General features: G+C 38.5%; 1 protein-coding gene across 2 annotated transcripts in view; it reads left to right on the forward strand.

The window, feature by feature from the left end:
• The window catches only part of TRPC6 (transient receptor potential cation channel subfamily C member 6), a 108578-nt gene that overhangs the window by 51126 nt on the left and 40945 nt on the right, over window positions 1-16507 (forward strand). For both annotated transcript variants that reach the window (XM_068930397.1, XM_068930398.1), the window contains exon 2: window positions 15718-16492. In XM_068930397.1, the coding sequence (XP_068786498.1) occupies window positions 15718-16492 (775 nt within the window). The remainder of the gene's footprint in view (window positions 1-15717; window positions 16493-16507) is intronic.

Raw genomic sequence — 16507 nt, forward strand, 5'->3', positions numbered from 1 at the left:
AGCAAGAACCATCAGCTACAGAGACAACTAGATGCTGCCTGGTAAAATTAGGAGTCAATGAAGAATAGGACATTTAATTTTGCAAAACCTTTAAGCTCAGATAGACCTATCCAAATTGTTTAAGCCCCACCCCCAAAGGCATATAGTTCACCTTTGAATGGCTGAGTTACATATTTCATCCAAAAATGGGTATGCATAAGACTATAGGAGTAGATACAGAATTTAGCATATCCCCTGTACGTGGCAATCTCTATAAACACCTGGCAGTGAAGTCTGTGACATACCTTAGGTATTTCATGTGAGAAATATAAATCAATTAGCAAAGTAGCCATTTGTTATATTGAAGCTAGATTCATGCTTTATATCTAATTTGCTTTTGATCTTTTTTTTTCCAGTCTTATAGCTAAAATGCTAGATTTAATTTGAATAATTAAGACATTTTAATCTTTGTTTTCCTATTTTCTAGTATTGCTGAAATCAATAAGCTTTGAACGGTCTGTCTCCAGAGAGGCAGAGAATCTAACAAAATTATGTGTTGGGGCACCAAAAGGTCCTTCCCTGAACACGCTTAGCGAGCTTCGGAGCTGTGAAATGCTTGCTGAAAAGATGCAAAAGAATAGTGTGGGGACTGGTGGTACCAAGTGCCAAGCTTAGTGAGGAGTTCCCTCTGGTGGGCACAGCCCAGTGTTCCTTCCCACCTTCTGAAGGAAACAGCTTCCCAGGTCTGAGGAACCCCAAGGTATCACGATGATCAAAATAGGCAGTGAAACTAGACAATTAAAACTTAAATTAATATTATGTTTTAAGGAGTGAATGCATTTAGCATGTTTTTACAGTTGAGGAAAAAATGTTTCAGTAGATATGTGTAGATATAAAGGATCCTAATTTTGCAGATGTAGACAGACACCATGCTGAGCAAGGTTGTCAAGTACTGAAACATAACAATTTAGTTTCTCAATAAGGGCTATAAAATTAGACTTCTAAGCTTATATGTAATGTCCAGGCTTAATCTCAAAAGTTTTCAGCAGCCAGCATGATATCGAGTACGTACTCAGGTACAACAGAATCTCCAGTTCCTCAAGAACCCAGTTCCATAGTAGTCTTCTAAATCATAAAAATATACACTGATCCCCAGATAAGAGAATGTACAAATAAAAAGCTGTCTCTTGCCACTCCATATTATGTAGCCTCAACCTATTTCTTACTGACTTCTGTCTTGCCTTGCCATCCTATATTGTTTAATCTGCTCCATTTTCTTTGGCTTGGAAGTGTTGTATATAATGGATTCTGGGCTGGTAAAAAGTGCTTGCTTCTCTCCTTTTTCTCCTAGAGAGAAATGTAAATCCCCTTTTTCTATTTAAAAGCTCCAAGCAGGCAAAGTTCTCTAACCTTTTATTTATTGTTATTTCTGATAAATTCCCCTTAAGCAAACCCAGTTATGGTTTTCCAGACTGCCTTTTCTCAATGGGCCATTTTTCTGCAGATACTATTTTCTTAATCATTTCCTTAAACTTTTCAATTTATATCTATCATCTCATTCGTTTTTCAGTGGTGGACAACTGCTTCATCAATAACAAGCCACAAGTTTCACTGCTGGAGAGAAAGAGCAGGGTAGGAAGTAGGGAGAATGATAAATGAAATGAGGACCCTGGGAAATGATTGGTTTTTTCTCTCCACCAACCATTAAACAGCCCCTGAACTATGTTCCAGGGAAGAAAGAAACATCTTGCTATTTCCTGAGGATGATGTTTGTTTGACCATTATCCCACCCAGGTTCACATCAGCAGATACTGCCTTTCATGAAGCTTTAGACAAGCAAATGCTCTCTAAAATTTGATCATTTTTAACTGTTTCTGTACAAAACCATTTGCCCAACAAAAAAAATTGGCTTGGAGAAAATTCATTCTACCAGTACGTAGACAAAAAGCTGTGACAATCCAGCGCTCAGAAATGCCTCCAGAGCAGTCCCAGAGGACGCATCAGTTTCTGTCGTAATTTCAAATAGCAGGCCTAAAGATAACATATTTCATACCTGATGTCAGATGTGTATCTTCTGACAACAAACCGTGTTTATCCAGGACTTGTGCAAGTAGAAATACTCTTTTGTGCAAAAGGAAACACTTGAGGGATGTTCATTATGGGCTTTTCTCACTTCTAATGCAGTCACTGGTTTTGGTTACTCAGAAAAAATTCTGTGAATGTCCATGGGTAGTTTTGACTTGTTATTTACAGAAGCACTTCAGCTCTAGCCCACTTATATTTTAGCACTGGCTTCTCAGGGTAGGGTGGAGTCACGACTCTTTAGAGCAAAATGGATGTTATTAAGAGACCTCTTCCATTATCATTAAGTAAGGCATACATACAAAAGCAGAGGTTGATACCCTCTTTGTAGTCCTTCTGCCTTTGCCTTTGCCTTACTAAAGACATATAACATGTCTAGATCTTGTCAAGTTCACAAGGTTTCTTATTCTGTCACAGAAGGAAATTAGATTGTTTCAAGATAATTTGTTCTTGGGTGTTTGATGTTGAATGTCTTATTGGGTATTATTTCTTATCTGATCTCTTAGGTAATTACTAATTTATGTTTTTTTCAACACCTTATGGAAATTTAATTTTAAAATGATTATTTTAAATTGCACTGGCTTTTATCTTTTTTTTAAAGAAAGATCTATGACCTTTTCAAATTTTCTGTAACTTCATGTGTAGATGTTCAGGGGTGTTTACTAATGGCTTTGGCACTGTTTTGACCAGTTACTTGGGTTTCACCAAGCAGTGAAGTTTTTCTTGGTACCATTGGTACCTATATTTTCTGTCTCATTTTGTACCTTTGTCATGATGTCTCTTTTGCATGCTTATAATATTCTCATGCTTTGTAGTTGGCCAATTTTCAAATTTCTTGAACTTCAGGACATTCAGGAGCTTGTGATTAAGCCAGTGTGGTCACATACTCTACTTCCTCCGTTTCCTTTACTGCACTGAGATCGTTTGTATCTATGACTTCAGTATTTTTCTTTTAAGATGCTGCTGGCAGCCTCAACCCCCTTTTTTCCTAGGCCTTGCTTCCAGCCTCTAGATTTGTATTGCTGAGTGCACTTTTTTTTTTTTCCAGGAAGAACTACGTTATGTCTGTTTATGCATGAGTATACTTAAGTAAAGAACTTCAGCGTGATTCTCTCTTCCTTAAGCATGCTCACCAAGACAGAGGTGTAATTTGATTTTGTGAGTTTATATGTTCTAATTTCCTAAGAAGCTGCCTAGTGTTCCTCCAGAGGTAATAAATATTTGAAGATAAGCCAGACCTCAAGTTTAAATGAATAAACAGAGTACTCTTATACAGTATAAGTACTTCAAGTATTTGAAGTTTAGACTATAGTAAACCCTTTTCCATGAGTAAAGGAAAAAATGGAGGAGCCAGTCGTGTCCCCATAGAGGTTCATTCAGCCTCTGATTGCTATTGCAGACTCTCCTAAAAGCTTTTGAGTTTGAATTATGCCACTATGGAAACTCGCAGCTATTTCCCACTCCCAAACTTTTCCAGCTCTACTTCTCTTCACAGTGAAAATCAGTATCCTCAGAGGTAGTGAGGGGTCCAAATAGGTTCTTTAAGCACAGCGCACTTATAAACCAGGCTCCGACTTCCTGATACCTGATTAAGGAAAGTCAACTAAGGCAAAAGACTTTTTGTGGGCTTGCAGAGGAATCAGTAATGCTGAAAGGATTTCTTGGATGTGAATACGCCAGTGAGATAGCCAGAGATGTACATTTTAACACCAAATGGTTACTAATGGTCTTACTGCAGGCATTGACACAGGGAATTGCTCTGTAGATCAGGAACACATGCTTGATCGAGAGAGTTTCATTCTGCAGCACGCTTAGCTGTGTGGACACTGCAGGAAATGAGATGAGCTTCGTTTAGCTCAGCAAAGTGAAGGTGGAGAGGGGATATGATTGCTATCTGTATGCATGTTGCAGGTAAACATTGTCAGGGAAACTGCTACTTAATTTAAAAGGCAATTCTGGTTCATAAACAAATGAGTATAAACTGGCCATGATTAAATTTAGTCTGAAAATTAAATAAGGGTTTCTAGCTGCTAGCACAATCAGATTCTGGACTGCTCTTTCGGTAGGATTAGTGAGACAAAATAAAATCCCAGCACAACAGCCTTTTCCTTTAAGAGGCAGCCTGAGATTTTTATAGGAATTATTTGAAACGGTATCTGTACTTGTAAGGGGCTTGACCCAATGATCCTTCTCTGTTCTATGTTCCTGCTAAATTATGTACATTAAAGCAAGGCCTTAATCTCACTTAATCAGCTAGGGTCCTTTTTAAACAATAGGAAAAAAGTAGATGCTCCACATGAAAGGTTATACTATCCTAAAATAAATATTAATGGTAGGCAGAAGAATTGCTTCTCCTCTATCCACAGAGTCAACTAAGATGACTAATTTCAATTAGAATCCTACTGTCCCTGTGGCAGCAGTGAGATGAGTTGAATACCACCCTATAAAATTGGCAAAATTACCATTATTATGCTTATTACTGTTCTTTTGCTTACAATATGTTGTTATTATGATTATATGCATTAGAAAAATATAGTGGAGTCTGTGTAACCCGCGCTGCTGTCTTTCATTTCATTTCTTACTTTGTAGATCTCCTTCCTGTAACGTGGTATGCAAAATGATGCATATATTCCAGGCTTGGTCTTACTGGATTGGTTACTGGATTGTAGTAAGACACTAATACAGTTGTTTAGACTGTATTCACAAAAGAAGTGCATTAATAATCTGTTGCAACATGAATTTATCCACTTTGTCAGGGAAGGTTGGGGTTTCACCTAGCATTCTTTTGTATCAATACTGAGTTAGCCATGAGTAATCGTGCAATTTATAGCTTCTGTTGTGTTTCCTTTACATTTATGCTGCAACTCTGATAGGAGCATTTTCAAAAAGAAAGAAAACTTATGCTACTGTTGCTTTCAGCATTTATAGTATACCCAAGAAACAATATGCTGTATTTACTGTTCAGGAATCTCCAGAGAACTGCATATGTGAAGAAATCTGTAGCCACGTTCCACTTAATCTATCATACTCATTCAACTGAAGCATATGAGCCATTTTGAGAAATACTACATTCAAAAATGATCCTGGGAAATATCCAGCTACTTAGAATTTATTTTCTCATAGATTACGGAGAGTCCGTCATATTCATTCATCACCCTTTCTGGGCCCTTCATGTCCTTCAAGGATTTCTGAAGATTTACCCTCCAATCCCCACTCTCATTGTCCTCTTCATTATTTTTAAGGTGCTCTTTTTCTAGTGACTTTATCTCATAAAGAAGGCCTGTAATCCAGATTTAAATATTATTTCTTGAATCAAGATTTTTGGAGAGCAAAATTATATTTTATCTCATGATTTCTGCATATCTCCCATGCTTATAAGTGTGAAAGGACTCAAATCTTCATTCTGGGAGGATTTAATTTTAATACTCCTATAAGGCTTGCACCTCGTAACCTCGCAAGGCTGGGCGGGGGCCTGCTGCTCTTAGGTAATAGGTAATGTGGTTCCATCTGTCATAAATAGCTTCATTATCAACAACTGTGATGTTCTGATCACAGCTGAACAGTGTCTCTATTTTCAGTTTGTAGTCTGCATCATAAGTAACTACAGATAAATATAAGACAGAAAATCAAACTTTTTGGTGTATAGCCATGGAGTAGTTCTAGGGAATGGTGCTGTCTTATCATGTTTCCTGAGAGGAATGAATACACATCAAGAATTGGATGGCCAGAATTTGTGTCGGTAGATGCTAACGTGGGCATCTTTGTGATAAAAAAAATTGAACGAACAGGCCTTAGTTAATGGTGAAATAAAAATAATAACTTAAGAGTGTTGGACTCTGGATCATCATACTCATCTCCCTGTTCTTGAAGGCAACCACATCTTACATGCTGCTTAACAAACTCCTGAATTAATATTTACTGCATGTACCTAATTAAGTAGAAATAATAAAGCAGTGTAATTTGCTTCCTCTATTACAATTAAATATATTTATAATCTTCTGCTACAAGAATCAGTTTTAATTATGGAATCTTAACTTTAACTAACTATTAAAACAGGGAATTTATTTTACACATATAAAATACATCGATGCAGGGAAAATCCGTTGGAAATGGATTACATTGAAAATCTAGAGCTCTCCATCAGAGACGTGCTACGCTCCAGCGAGCGATACAAAAGTGCTCTATTTCAGCCTGTAATAAGTTCTACTCCAGAAGATGAGCTGCTGTCTAGAGAATGTATGAGCTTGATTTCCCATTATAAGCAATCATTTTTTTCTAAATACAGGCAAGGAATGAGGAAATGCCACTAGACAAACAAGCTAATTCTAACTGTTCTTTACTGGCAGTGATTACTCTTTTGTTTTCATAAATCATCCTGAATGCATTGGTGGAATAGAAATTTACTTGATCTATATTATTTGAAAGATGAAAGATGGAGATTTTAATGAACTACAGTTTTTGGCTTGTTTGTGGAAAGCTGGTTTGTCAGTTTAAACTGAACTTTGCCTCTCAGGCAAGAGTAATGGCCTTGCTACTGTTGAACTCAAAGGATTCCTTTTCCTTTTACTTTATTAGGATCCAATGCTAGCAAAATCATATTTTATACTGAGTTAATTCTGCAGGATGGATAACAATATGTATTTTAAATTGATCATATCATTATTGTTATTTAATTTAAATAAGAACTGGTGGTCTATATTGAATGTATCTATCTTTTTTTCAAAGAGTTTTAGAAATTATTATAATACTTTGCTATGGATTATGTATTCAAATAACTTGATTTAAATATAAATATTTAAATATAAATAACATTTAGCAGTGAATGCTTGCTGCACAGGTTGCAATGAAAGGAGTAGTTCAAGACTAAATACATGGATCTGGAGTTTGTTTGGAATGCTAATCAGTACGATGGTTTCTGCATTTCAGATTATTCTGCTACTGCAATTCAATGATTAGCTTATTCAAAATTGAAAGGTCAAAGAGGAGCTAAAAATGTGGGAAACCCTGTTTCCTGTGAATTAAAATTAATTGTAAGAGGCTACGTTCTAATAACTCGAAAACCTTGAATAAAATCTTAGCCAGAACTAAGAATAACATTCCCTTTCAACATATATGTGTTTAAAGCATTTACTGTGCAAACCAGTTCAGATGAACTTCTTTAATTCCTTAATGACTCTGATGTAGTTCAGGTACTTTTATTTGTTTATTTTTAGTTTTTAAATAGGTTTATGTATATTAACTTTCCCTTACGGAGGTATACAAATAGAGTAATCCTTATGAAAAAAAGAAATATTAAGTAGTCTAAAAAGTGTTTGAGCTTATTTATCAGTAAGGTTTGATGGTTGCCCCCCACTGAGAATGAACGATTCTTAGAGATGCGTTAAAAACATTCAAGAAAACCTTATTATAACTACAAGATTTTCTTCTACTTATTGATTTAAAATACAGTTAAAATGGATTATTTGCATCATTTGAGTTAAATGATTTTTACCTGAGTATTATACTAACTAATCATAATCATTTTTATACATCAAGTAAATGGTTGCAAGTATAAGTATAATGGATGTGAGCATTTTTAAATGCTACTTGAAGGTTGTGTATACATATATAACCTTTGAACTTGGCAGTTTTCCAGTACAGTTGTTCAGTGCTTACTTTTCTGACTAGGGAGATAATAAAACTTGTTATATTGTGCTTGTTCAGCACTTTTTAGAACAATCCTACCTAAAAATGCCTAATTCAAAATCAGAGTCTTTAGTGTTACCAAAAACAGCTCTTTAGGGCTAAATGAGATTTTAGAATCAGCAAGTTAAATGAGCAGTCTAGGTTGGAAGGGGCATCTGTAGGTCAGATGGTCCAAATTCATAAGGGCCAGCTTAAATCAGGTGACCTGAGTCCCTGTCCAGTCAAATTCTGAAAATCTTTAACGGCAGAGTTTTCACAACCTCTCTGGGTAGGCTAGCCCAAAGTTTCATTTCATGAAGAAGAGATTCTTTCTTAAAGTATATTTGAAATTTCCCATGTTCCAACTTGTGTCTGTTGCATCTCGTCCTGTCACCGTGCGTGCACCTTTGAGAAAAGTCTGGCTTAGTCTTCTCTGTACCCTCCGATCAGGCAGTTGCAAACAGTAATGTTTCCCCTTTGCTTTCCAGGCTGAGCAAGCCCAGTTCTCTCAGCCTCCTCATACATCCTGTGCTCCAGCCCCTGACTGGCTTGGTGGCCTCTGCTGGACACACTCCAGTAGCTCTGTGTCTCTTTTGGACTAGGGAGCCCAGAACTGGACACAGTACTCCAGGTGTGATCTCACCAGGGCTGAGGAGAGGGGCAGGATCACCTCCCTCGACCTGCTGGCAACGCTCTGACTAATGCAGTCCAGTATGTGGCTGGATGCCTTTGCCGAAAGGGTGCAATACTGGTTTCTGTTCAACCTGAGGATGCCCAGACCCTGCCAGCAAAGATACTTTCTAGCCATTCGGCTCAATCTCTTGAATTGGATTAATCCATGCCCAGTTCAGGACTTTGCATCTGACTTTGTTGGACTTTAGGAATTTCTCACCAGCCCATTTCCCCATCTGATCCATGGTCCCCAGAACAGCAGCTTCTGTGGTATCGGCTGTTCCCTAGTTGATATATCTGGAAACTTGCTCAACCATCATCCAGGTCATTAATAAAGATGCTAAACAATATTGGCCCCAGTACTGTTCCCTGAGCAACACCACTGGTGATTGGCTGCCAGTGGGACTTTGTGCACTGCTCACTGCCCTCTGAGCCCAAAGGTTCCAGCCAATCTTCCACCCACCTTGTCATGTTCATCTCTAAACCATATTCTGCCAATTTGCGTATCCTTACACTTTGGGGGATCAGGCAGAAGGTCTTGGTAAAGTCAAGGTAAGGAACATCGACTGCTCTCTCTGACCGCAGTGAGCCCATCATCTCCTCACAGAAGGCAACCGGGTTGGTGAAGCATGATTTGCCCTGGGTAAATCGATGCTGGCTGTTCACAGTTGCCTTTTTGTCCTTCATGTACTGGACGTGTCTTCCAGGAGAATTTGCTTCACAGCCTTCCTAGGGATGGAGATGGGTGCTGTATTTGCCTTTCTTGTAGTTTTCAGGAACCTCTCCCAGTTGCTGTGCACTTTCAAAGGTGATTGAGAACAGCCTCCCAGTGACATCTGCCAGCTCCCTCTCTACCTTGGATGCAGGGTTTGGGACTGTGTATCCAGTTGGCTTACATGTTGCCCGGCTTAGTCCTCCTCTAACGTAGGTAATGTTTACTCTGCTACTTGGCTTGGGGACCTTTGGGGTCTAGGGACAGGCTTTGCCAGTAAAAACCGAGACAAAGCAAGCACTGAGTACCTCAATCTTATCCATGTCCCATGATTACTATGTCCCCTAGCCTGTTGAGCAGTGGGCCCACATTTTCCTTAGACTTCCTTTTGCTGATAGTATATTGCTAGAAGCCCTCTTGCTGCCCTTCACATCCTTCGCTACTTTTAACTCAAGCTGAACTTTCACTTACCTAGCTCCATGCTTGCAGGCACAGACATCATCTCTGTTGCTCCCGAAAGACAGCATCGGAATGATATGGATAAGCAGTAGAGAGGTGTTATTATAGCCAGAATTGGGAAGATGCAAGGAATTTAGGCTATTTATGTTAGTCTAACTTAAACACAAAATGGCTAATGTTATGTTAATGATGATAACCATCATATAGTCGGTATATAATCTATGAAGTGATGAAGTTCGTGCTCTGAGTCATTGCCTAATGGTGTCTGTCTGCCTTTACTGACTGTAGGGGTTAGAGAAATTAACCTCATTAAACTGAACTTAGTCTTTGTGAACTTTCCTTGGTACGTAGGAGATGCAAGATGGCTTTGTATATAGTAGACACTAGCAGGAAGAGCGTTCATGTACACAGCTGCAACACATGAGGAAAAAAGGGTAGAGAAACTGATGGAGTGAGCAGTGAAGGAGACAAATACAAGACCATGATACCAGTTGGGGCAAACCAAGCATTATTTAAATAGGGTGGTTTGGGTCTTTAGAATGAATCAAGGTGACACAGGGAATGGAGAGTGTGCATACTCTGGGGATTTCGAAGGTGAGAGATGTTGCAGTGACTTTTATTAGGTGGTTGTCATGACATCTTGAAGACTAAAGAGACCACCGAGAGGAAAGTTGCAGTAGCATGATGAGCGTGAGTAGAAACACAGATAAGGCGCTTGTAGCCGTTATATGCTGCATATGTTGATGTTAACTATAATGTCTCAAAAACTTTCCTTTGTTTAAAGTAAGAAATGGATTAAAGATTAATTCATGATGGATGCTTGTTAACTTAATCATGGCCTACTTCCGCTGCCAGTTGAGTCAGTTGCAAAATTCACACTGAGTAAACATTGACACCTACCATGGCTTTTATTTGAGCAGAGTAAATTCTTAATGAAGTAAGGAAGGAGTTAATAGACAGGCCAGGAAGGCGAGGTGGTGGAGTTACTCTTTACGTGAGGGAGCAACTAGAATGTATGCAGCTCTGCGTCGGGGTGGATGAAGAGCAAGTTGAGACCTTATGGGTAAGGATTAAAGGGCAGGCTAACATGGGTGACCCTGTTGTAGTCAATGAGGCCTTCTACAGACAGCTGGAAGTAGCCTCACGCTCACAGGCCCTGGTTCTCATGGGAGACTTCAACCACCCTGACATCTGCTGGGAAGAGAGCACAGAGAGGCACAAACAGTCCAGGAGGTTCCTGCAGAGGATTGATGATAATTTCTTGACCCAGGTGGTGGAGACGCCAACGAGAGGTGTGCTGCTGGACCTTGTAGTAACAAACAAAGAAGGTCTAGTTGGAGATGTGAAGGTTGGGGGCAGCATTGGCTGCAGAGACCATGAGATGGTGGAGTTCAGGATCCTGCGAGGAGGGAGCAGGGCAATGAGTAGGATTGCAACGCTGGACTTGAGGAGAGCTGACTTTGGCCTCTTCAGGGACCTACTTAGGGGAATCTCCTGGGGTAGGGCCCTAGAAGGAAGAGGGGTCCAGGAGAGCTGGTTAATATTGAAGCATCACTTCCTCCAGGCATCCCTGTAGTGCTTTTACGTTTCACTTCTAAATTCTATGACTCCATGCTAAACATGGAAAATAAATAAATTTAATTTGGGTGATAAAACTTTCATTCTGTTTTTGAGGTAATATTTACATTTGATACAAAATAACTTATTTAACATGAAAGTGAGCAACTGATAGTCAGAAAAAAAACTGGGTAGACAGTTTATTCACATTAAGTGCCAAATTGCCCTGTGACTTCTAAACAGAGGTGGATGTTTTCTCCCTTTCCTACCCTGGCTTGCTTAGCTCTGTGGAATTCAAAAGACATTATATCTCCTACTTCAAAAGAAGTAGGAAAATGAAGTATGGGAAATAAGTTGTTGACTATATAATATCAAAGCAAGCAAAACTAATGCCAGCACAGTTATAACTACTCGTAACTATAATACATAGTAAAAAGTTTAATTATTTGTTATTTTATAGTAAATAGCTTTTTAAAATGGTTTTCAGAGAAACTTTTATTCTTCTGTCAAACATAACACAAAATGCCAGCAGGGCAGTGTTTAGCTTTAAGAGTAAATTTATTTTGAAAGCAAGCTGATTTTATTAGCAATACATATAGATCTTATAAACTGTAGCTCAGAAAAAAACTGTATGTTCTTTATTGTTATATATATCCTAATTTTCCTGTATTCAAGTGCTAAATCTTGAAAGTTTGTTATATTTGTCTGAACTGATATTAAAACTATTCCTTTTAATCACTTTTAATGGTCACATTTCTTGTCTATATTTCATCTAGAAGTGCTGTTTTTGACCAAACCACACTTTATTATTCATATTTGTTTAAGATTGCCTCTTACAGTGCTTTTAATAACTTCTTGAGTTTATACGCTGAATATGGAATGGAAAAGGGTAAAAAACATATTAGCAGTCATTAAAATGCTATATACAAAAATAATAAATAATAATTAAAGAACTTACTTAATATATTATCTTTCTCACAAGTCTAAACCAAGTACACTTTTCTAAATAGCTCTTAAAAAGGTGTGTCAATTGACAATTCAGTGAACTGTCAGAACATCACATTTGTAAAAAGTCTTAAAACAGTACACTCAGTCTCAGTTTTGATATCTGATTTTTGAAAATTTGTTCTGTTACACTAGAGAACCTTAAATTTGTATCAAACTCTAAAAGCAAATCATGTTTAAGTAAATTTGATGGAAGCATACATGTACTAGATGTATAAGATCCAATCCAATAAGATCCAAGATCCACAAAAAAAATTAGAATTTTTTTTTCAGTAGCTCTAGTTCATTTCACTGTAAAAAATGTATTTTTTTTCTCAAGCATTGTAGAATTTGAATATTCAAGGACAATGGGGAATGATATTCTGTTCTAGATTAAAACATCTAAATGTAAGTATCTGCATGTAAGTGTGTCAGTTGTGGGGGGGAGCTGGGGCTGAATTTCATTGCCTAAACACTTGCTGACATTTGAGATACCCTGGAATATCCAAGGCAGGGCTGACCAGATCTACAGAAAACTTAAGCTCTTCCAACAACGTCCTGGCCTGTATTACCTGGAGTGTAGCCAGTAAATCCAGGGAAGTGATTTTTTTTCCCCCCCTTTGTTTAGTCTTCATTAGAGTGCATCTGGAATAATGCATCCGCTCAATATAAGATATTGATAAAATGGAGCAAGTTCAGTAGAAAGTCACCAAGATGGTCATGGCTGGAGCTCTTGCCCTGTGAGGAGAAGCTGGGGAAGCGGGGCTTGTTCATCCTGGACCGCATATAGCTTCGGGGGCACCTGACAGCAGCAGCCTGCTGGTGCCTACAAGGAGGTCATTGAGGAGACAGAACTAGGTTCTTCACAGAGATGCATAGTGGAAGGACAAGATACCCCCAGGCATAAGCTGAAACATGAGAAGCTGAAACTGGATATAAGGAAAAAAATTTTCCCCAGTGGCACAGGTTGCCCAGAGAGATTGTGCAGTCTCTGTCCTTGGAGATTTTCAAGACCTGAAAGCCCTGAGCCCTGTGAAAGACCTGGAAGCTGCATATAGCCCCGAGCAACCTGGTCTGCTCTCATGGATGACCCTGCTGTGAGGAGATTGGACTGGAGATCTGCTGATGTCTCTTCTAATCTGAATTATTCTGTGTTTGTGGAACAGTAGCTGGAGCTCAGTAGTGACAGCCTAGCAAGCTCAAGCTGCCTAAGTCAACCCCAGATATCTGAACTCCATTATAGTCAATAGAGATTAAGTCAATGCAGTCAAAAGGGTTAAAGAGGACTTTTCAGCTCACTTTAAACTAGACACCTTCATCAGCTGAATCTTTGTCTAAAGGGCTACTCTGAGAAAATTTCTACTCACTATAATAAGAGTTAAGAAACATAGCTCATGTATACAGAATTCCATCCGGGATCACATAAGACTGTGGTTTATGCATAAGGAAAGCTTAAAGAAGTTGTTGAGAAAAATATGTTGGGGATGGTCAACTAGATAAATGTTTTCTGTTGAAATATTATGATTTTACATGGCTCCTCTTTCTGAAGCAGCTGGAAGATACAAGAAGCATGAAGCCTGATTAAAATCCTTGACCACAGGGTTTACTTCATTGAGTATTTAAGCTATTTATGTTTAGGGAACCAACTTTGTTATTTTTTGTAAAGATGTTCTGATTCACAGTTCAAAGGATTTATTTTTTTTTTTTTACAATGTCACTTAAGTACTTAAATTTATATTCATTAGTAAGTGTTATTTAATGAATAAAATATTGCCTTTGGTTATTATTTTGTGGGAAATATTGAAAATACTGAAGTGTATGTGAGCATATGTATGCAAAGAATCATTAAGCAACCATTCAGAAAGAAAAAAGATGAAGTTGTAGTGAATATTGCATAGTTTAGCAGAGTAATTCTAGGAGAGAAAATGATTTGCAATTGAGTTTCTATTGAGGATTGAGATCTTAGCTGACTGAGTGATGAATTAGATTTTCTTCTTGTTAAAGAGAAAGTAGTATATTTTACACTGAAAAACCACAGTAGATAATTCAGCTGTCCTCAGCAAATTTAGTATGAACAACCTTAGTTATTTGAAATGCTCCATTTTATGTTTTAATAATCAAGGCAAGAGTTAGGTAAGAAGTGAATGGGGGTTCAGTAGCAAAAACAGGAGAATGGTTCACATTTCAGGGCTATCATAAAGTAAGAATTGGCAAGATTTAGTAGCAAGCCGCTAAGTGGAAGGATTAATATGATATCAAGGCTGTGAACTGTAATAATTAAAAGGGTGATGGAGAGGTGAGGTAACAAATGTTGTACCATTGTAGGAAATATGCTTTTATGGTGCAGATTTAATTTCTGGCTGAAAATTTAGCTGTAGATGTCAAAAAACAACGGCAGGGGAAAGAGGAGAAACATGAGCCAAAACATAAGTCAGACAGTGGTTAGCATAGTGATGGTGATAAGAATGATATGAGCAAGCAAATAGCTGGCCTGCTTTCCTGAGACAAATGTGAATTTAAAGAATTTCCATGTTCATGTGGCCTGTTGTGCAATCTGTCATCCCTCATAGGTAATGCTGACTCTTTCCCACCATGACTTGTCTTCAGTCTGAGCTTTGGTTTATCCCAGGGACTTAGCACCAAACTATACCAACTAAAGAACTTCCTGAGGAGGTGGTGGGCAAAAGGGCCACCTGAGGACAGCTGCACTAGTGTAGGGTCACTGAGACAGATTCCCCTGCCAGCTGGGGATGTGGGCTATTCTCATTGCTGTGTGCAGTTGATATGGGCTGTCTTTGGCCCAAGCAGTCATTGCATGTCACTGCATAATTTCAAGGCCATCTTTGTATTTAAAACTTGTATTTAGAAAATAAACTTGAGATCTGATGTCACAGCTGTTCCAGTGAAATCCTCCAAAATATGTTTGTTAGATCTAGGAAAGATATTTTCAGAAAATAGTACCTTCATCCGGAAAAAAAAGGTAGTATCACAGTTCCTGAAGCAGTTCTCAAACTTTACTGAGTGATTTGTGATTAAAATAACTCTTTTTCTAAGCAGAAAGTGCAATCTCAGCATTTTTCTAATGTTATCTTCCTTTGTAGGTTGTAGTAAGAATTGCTTCTTTCAAGAAGTGACTGTGCATATCAGAGGGAAGTGTGGGCTATGAAATGATGATAAGAAGATGAAAAGTATAGATAAATAGAAGAGTACTAGAAAAATAGAGAAGGGTCTCTGTATAAACCTGGGAAAGAACCTTACCCTTAAAACTGTTATTCAACCTGTTTACCCTGGTGTAATATAAAGCAGAATCCAGTTCAATTCACCAAATTATGCAAAAGCTGTAGAGAGGAAAGTAAGGAAAAAAGTGTAGTCTTAACCTATGATTTAGCTCATTTTTTAATGAAATAAAATATAGTTAACTATTGGTTCAGATCTGTGTAGTGACAGCAGTTAAAGTGCAGCAAACTCAGGGTTTCTGGTCTCAGTACTACATTAAAAATCTGCAGCAGATAAATTATTGTAAATATTGTTATTAATTATTATATAAAATGCACATACCCTTGCATACAATAAATTAATTCTCTACTAAATTTTCTATTTCCACATAGCCGAGGCAATGAGAACAGACTAGCACTACGGCGACAGACCATTCTCCGGGAGAAGGGAAGGAGGCAGGCCAGTCGAGGGCCAGCCTATATGTTTAATGACCGCTCAACAAGTCTTTCTCTTGAAGAGGAGCGCTTTTTGGATGCAGCAGAATATGGAAATATTCCAGTGATTCGTAAAATGCTGGAAGAATGCTCCTCACTCAACGTAAACTGTGTGGACTATATGGGACAGAACGCCTTGCAGCTGGCAGTTGCCAACGAGCACTTGGAGATCACAGAACTTCTGCTGAAGAAGGAGAACCTGTCTCGGGTTGGGGATGCCTTGCTTTTGGCTATTAGCAAAGGTTATGTTCGGATAGTAGAAGCCATCCTAAATCACCCTGCATTTGCTGAAGGCAAGAGGCTTGCATTAAGTCCTAGCCAGTCGGAGCTCCAGCATGATGACTTCTATGCATATGATGAAGACGGAACACGATTTTCCCATGATGTTACACCAATCATTCTAGCTGCTCACTGCCACGAGTACGAAATTGTCCACACTCTGCTGAGGAAAGGGGCTCGGATCGATAGGCCACATGACTATTTCTGCAAGTGCAGTGAATGCAATCAGAAGCAAAAGCATGACTCTTTCAGCCATTCTAGATCCAGAATCAATGCCTACAAAGGTCTGGCCAGCCCTGCTTATCTGTCTTTGTCCAGTGAAGACCCAGTAATGACTGCCTTAGAACTCAGCAATGAGCTGGCGGTGCTTGCCAACATTGAAAAAGAATTTAAGGTGAGTAGAGGGATG

The sequence above is a fragment of the Struthio camelus genome, chromosome 1 (assembly GCF_040807025.1).
Source record: "Struthio camelus isolate bStrCam1 chromosome 1, bStrCam1.hap1, whole genome shotgun sequence".
Taxonomy (NCBI): domain Eukaryota; kingdom Metazoa; phylum Chordata; class Aves; order Struthioniformes; family Struthionidae; genus Struthio; species Struthio camelus.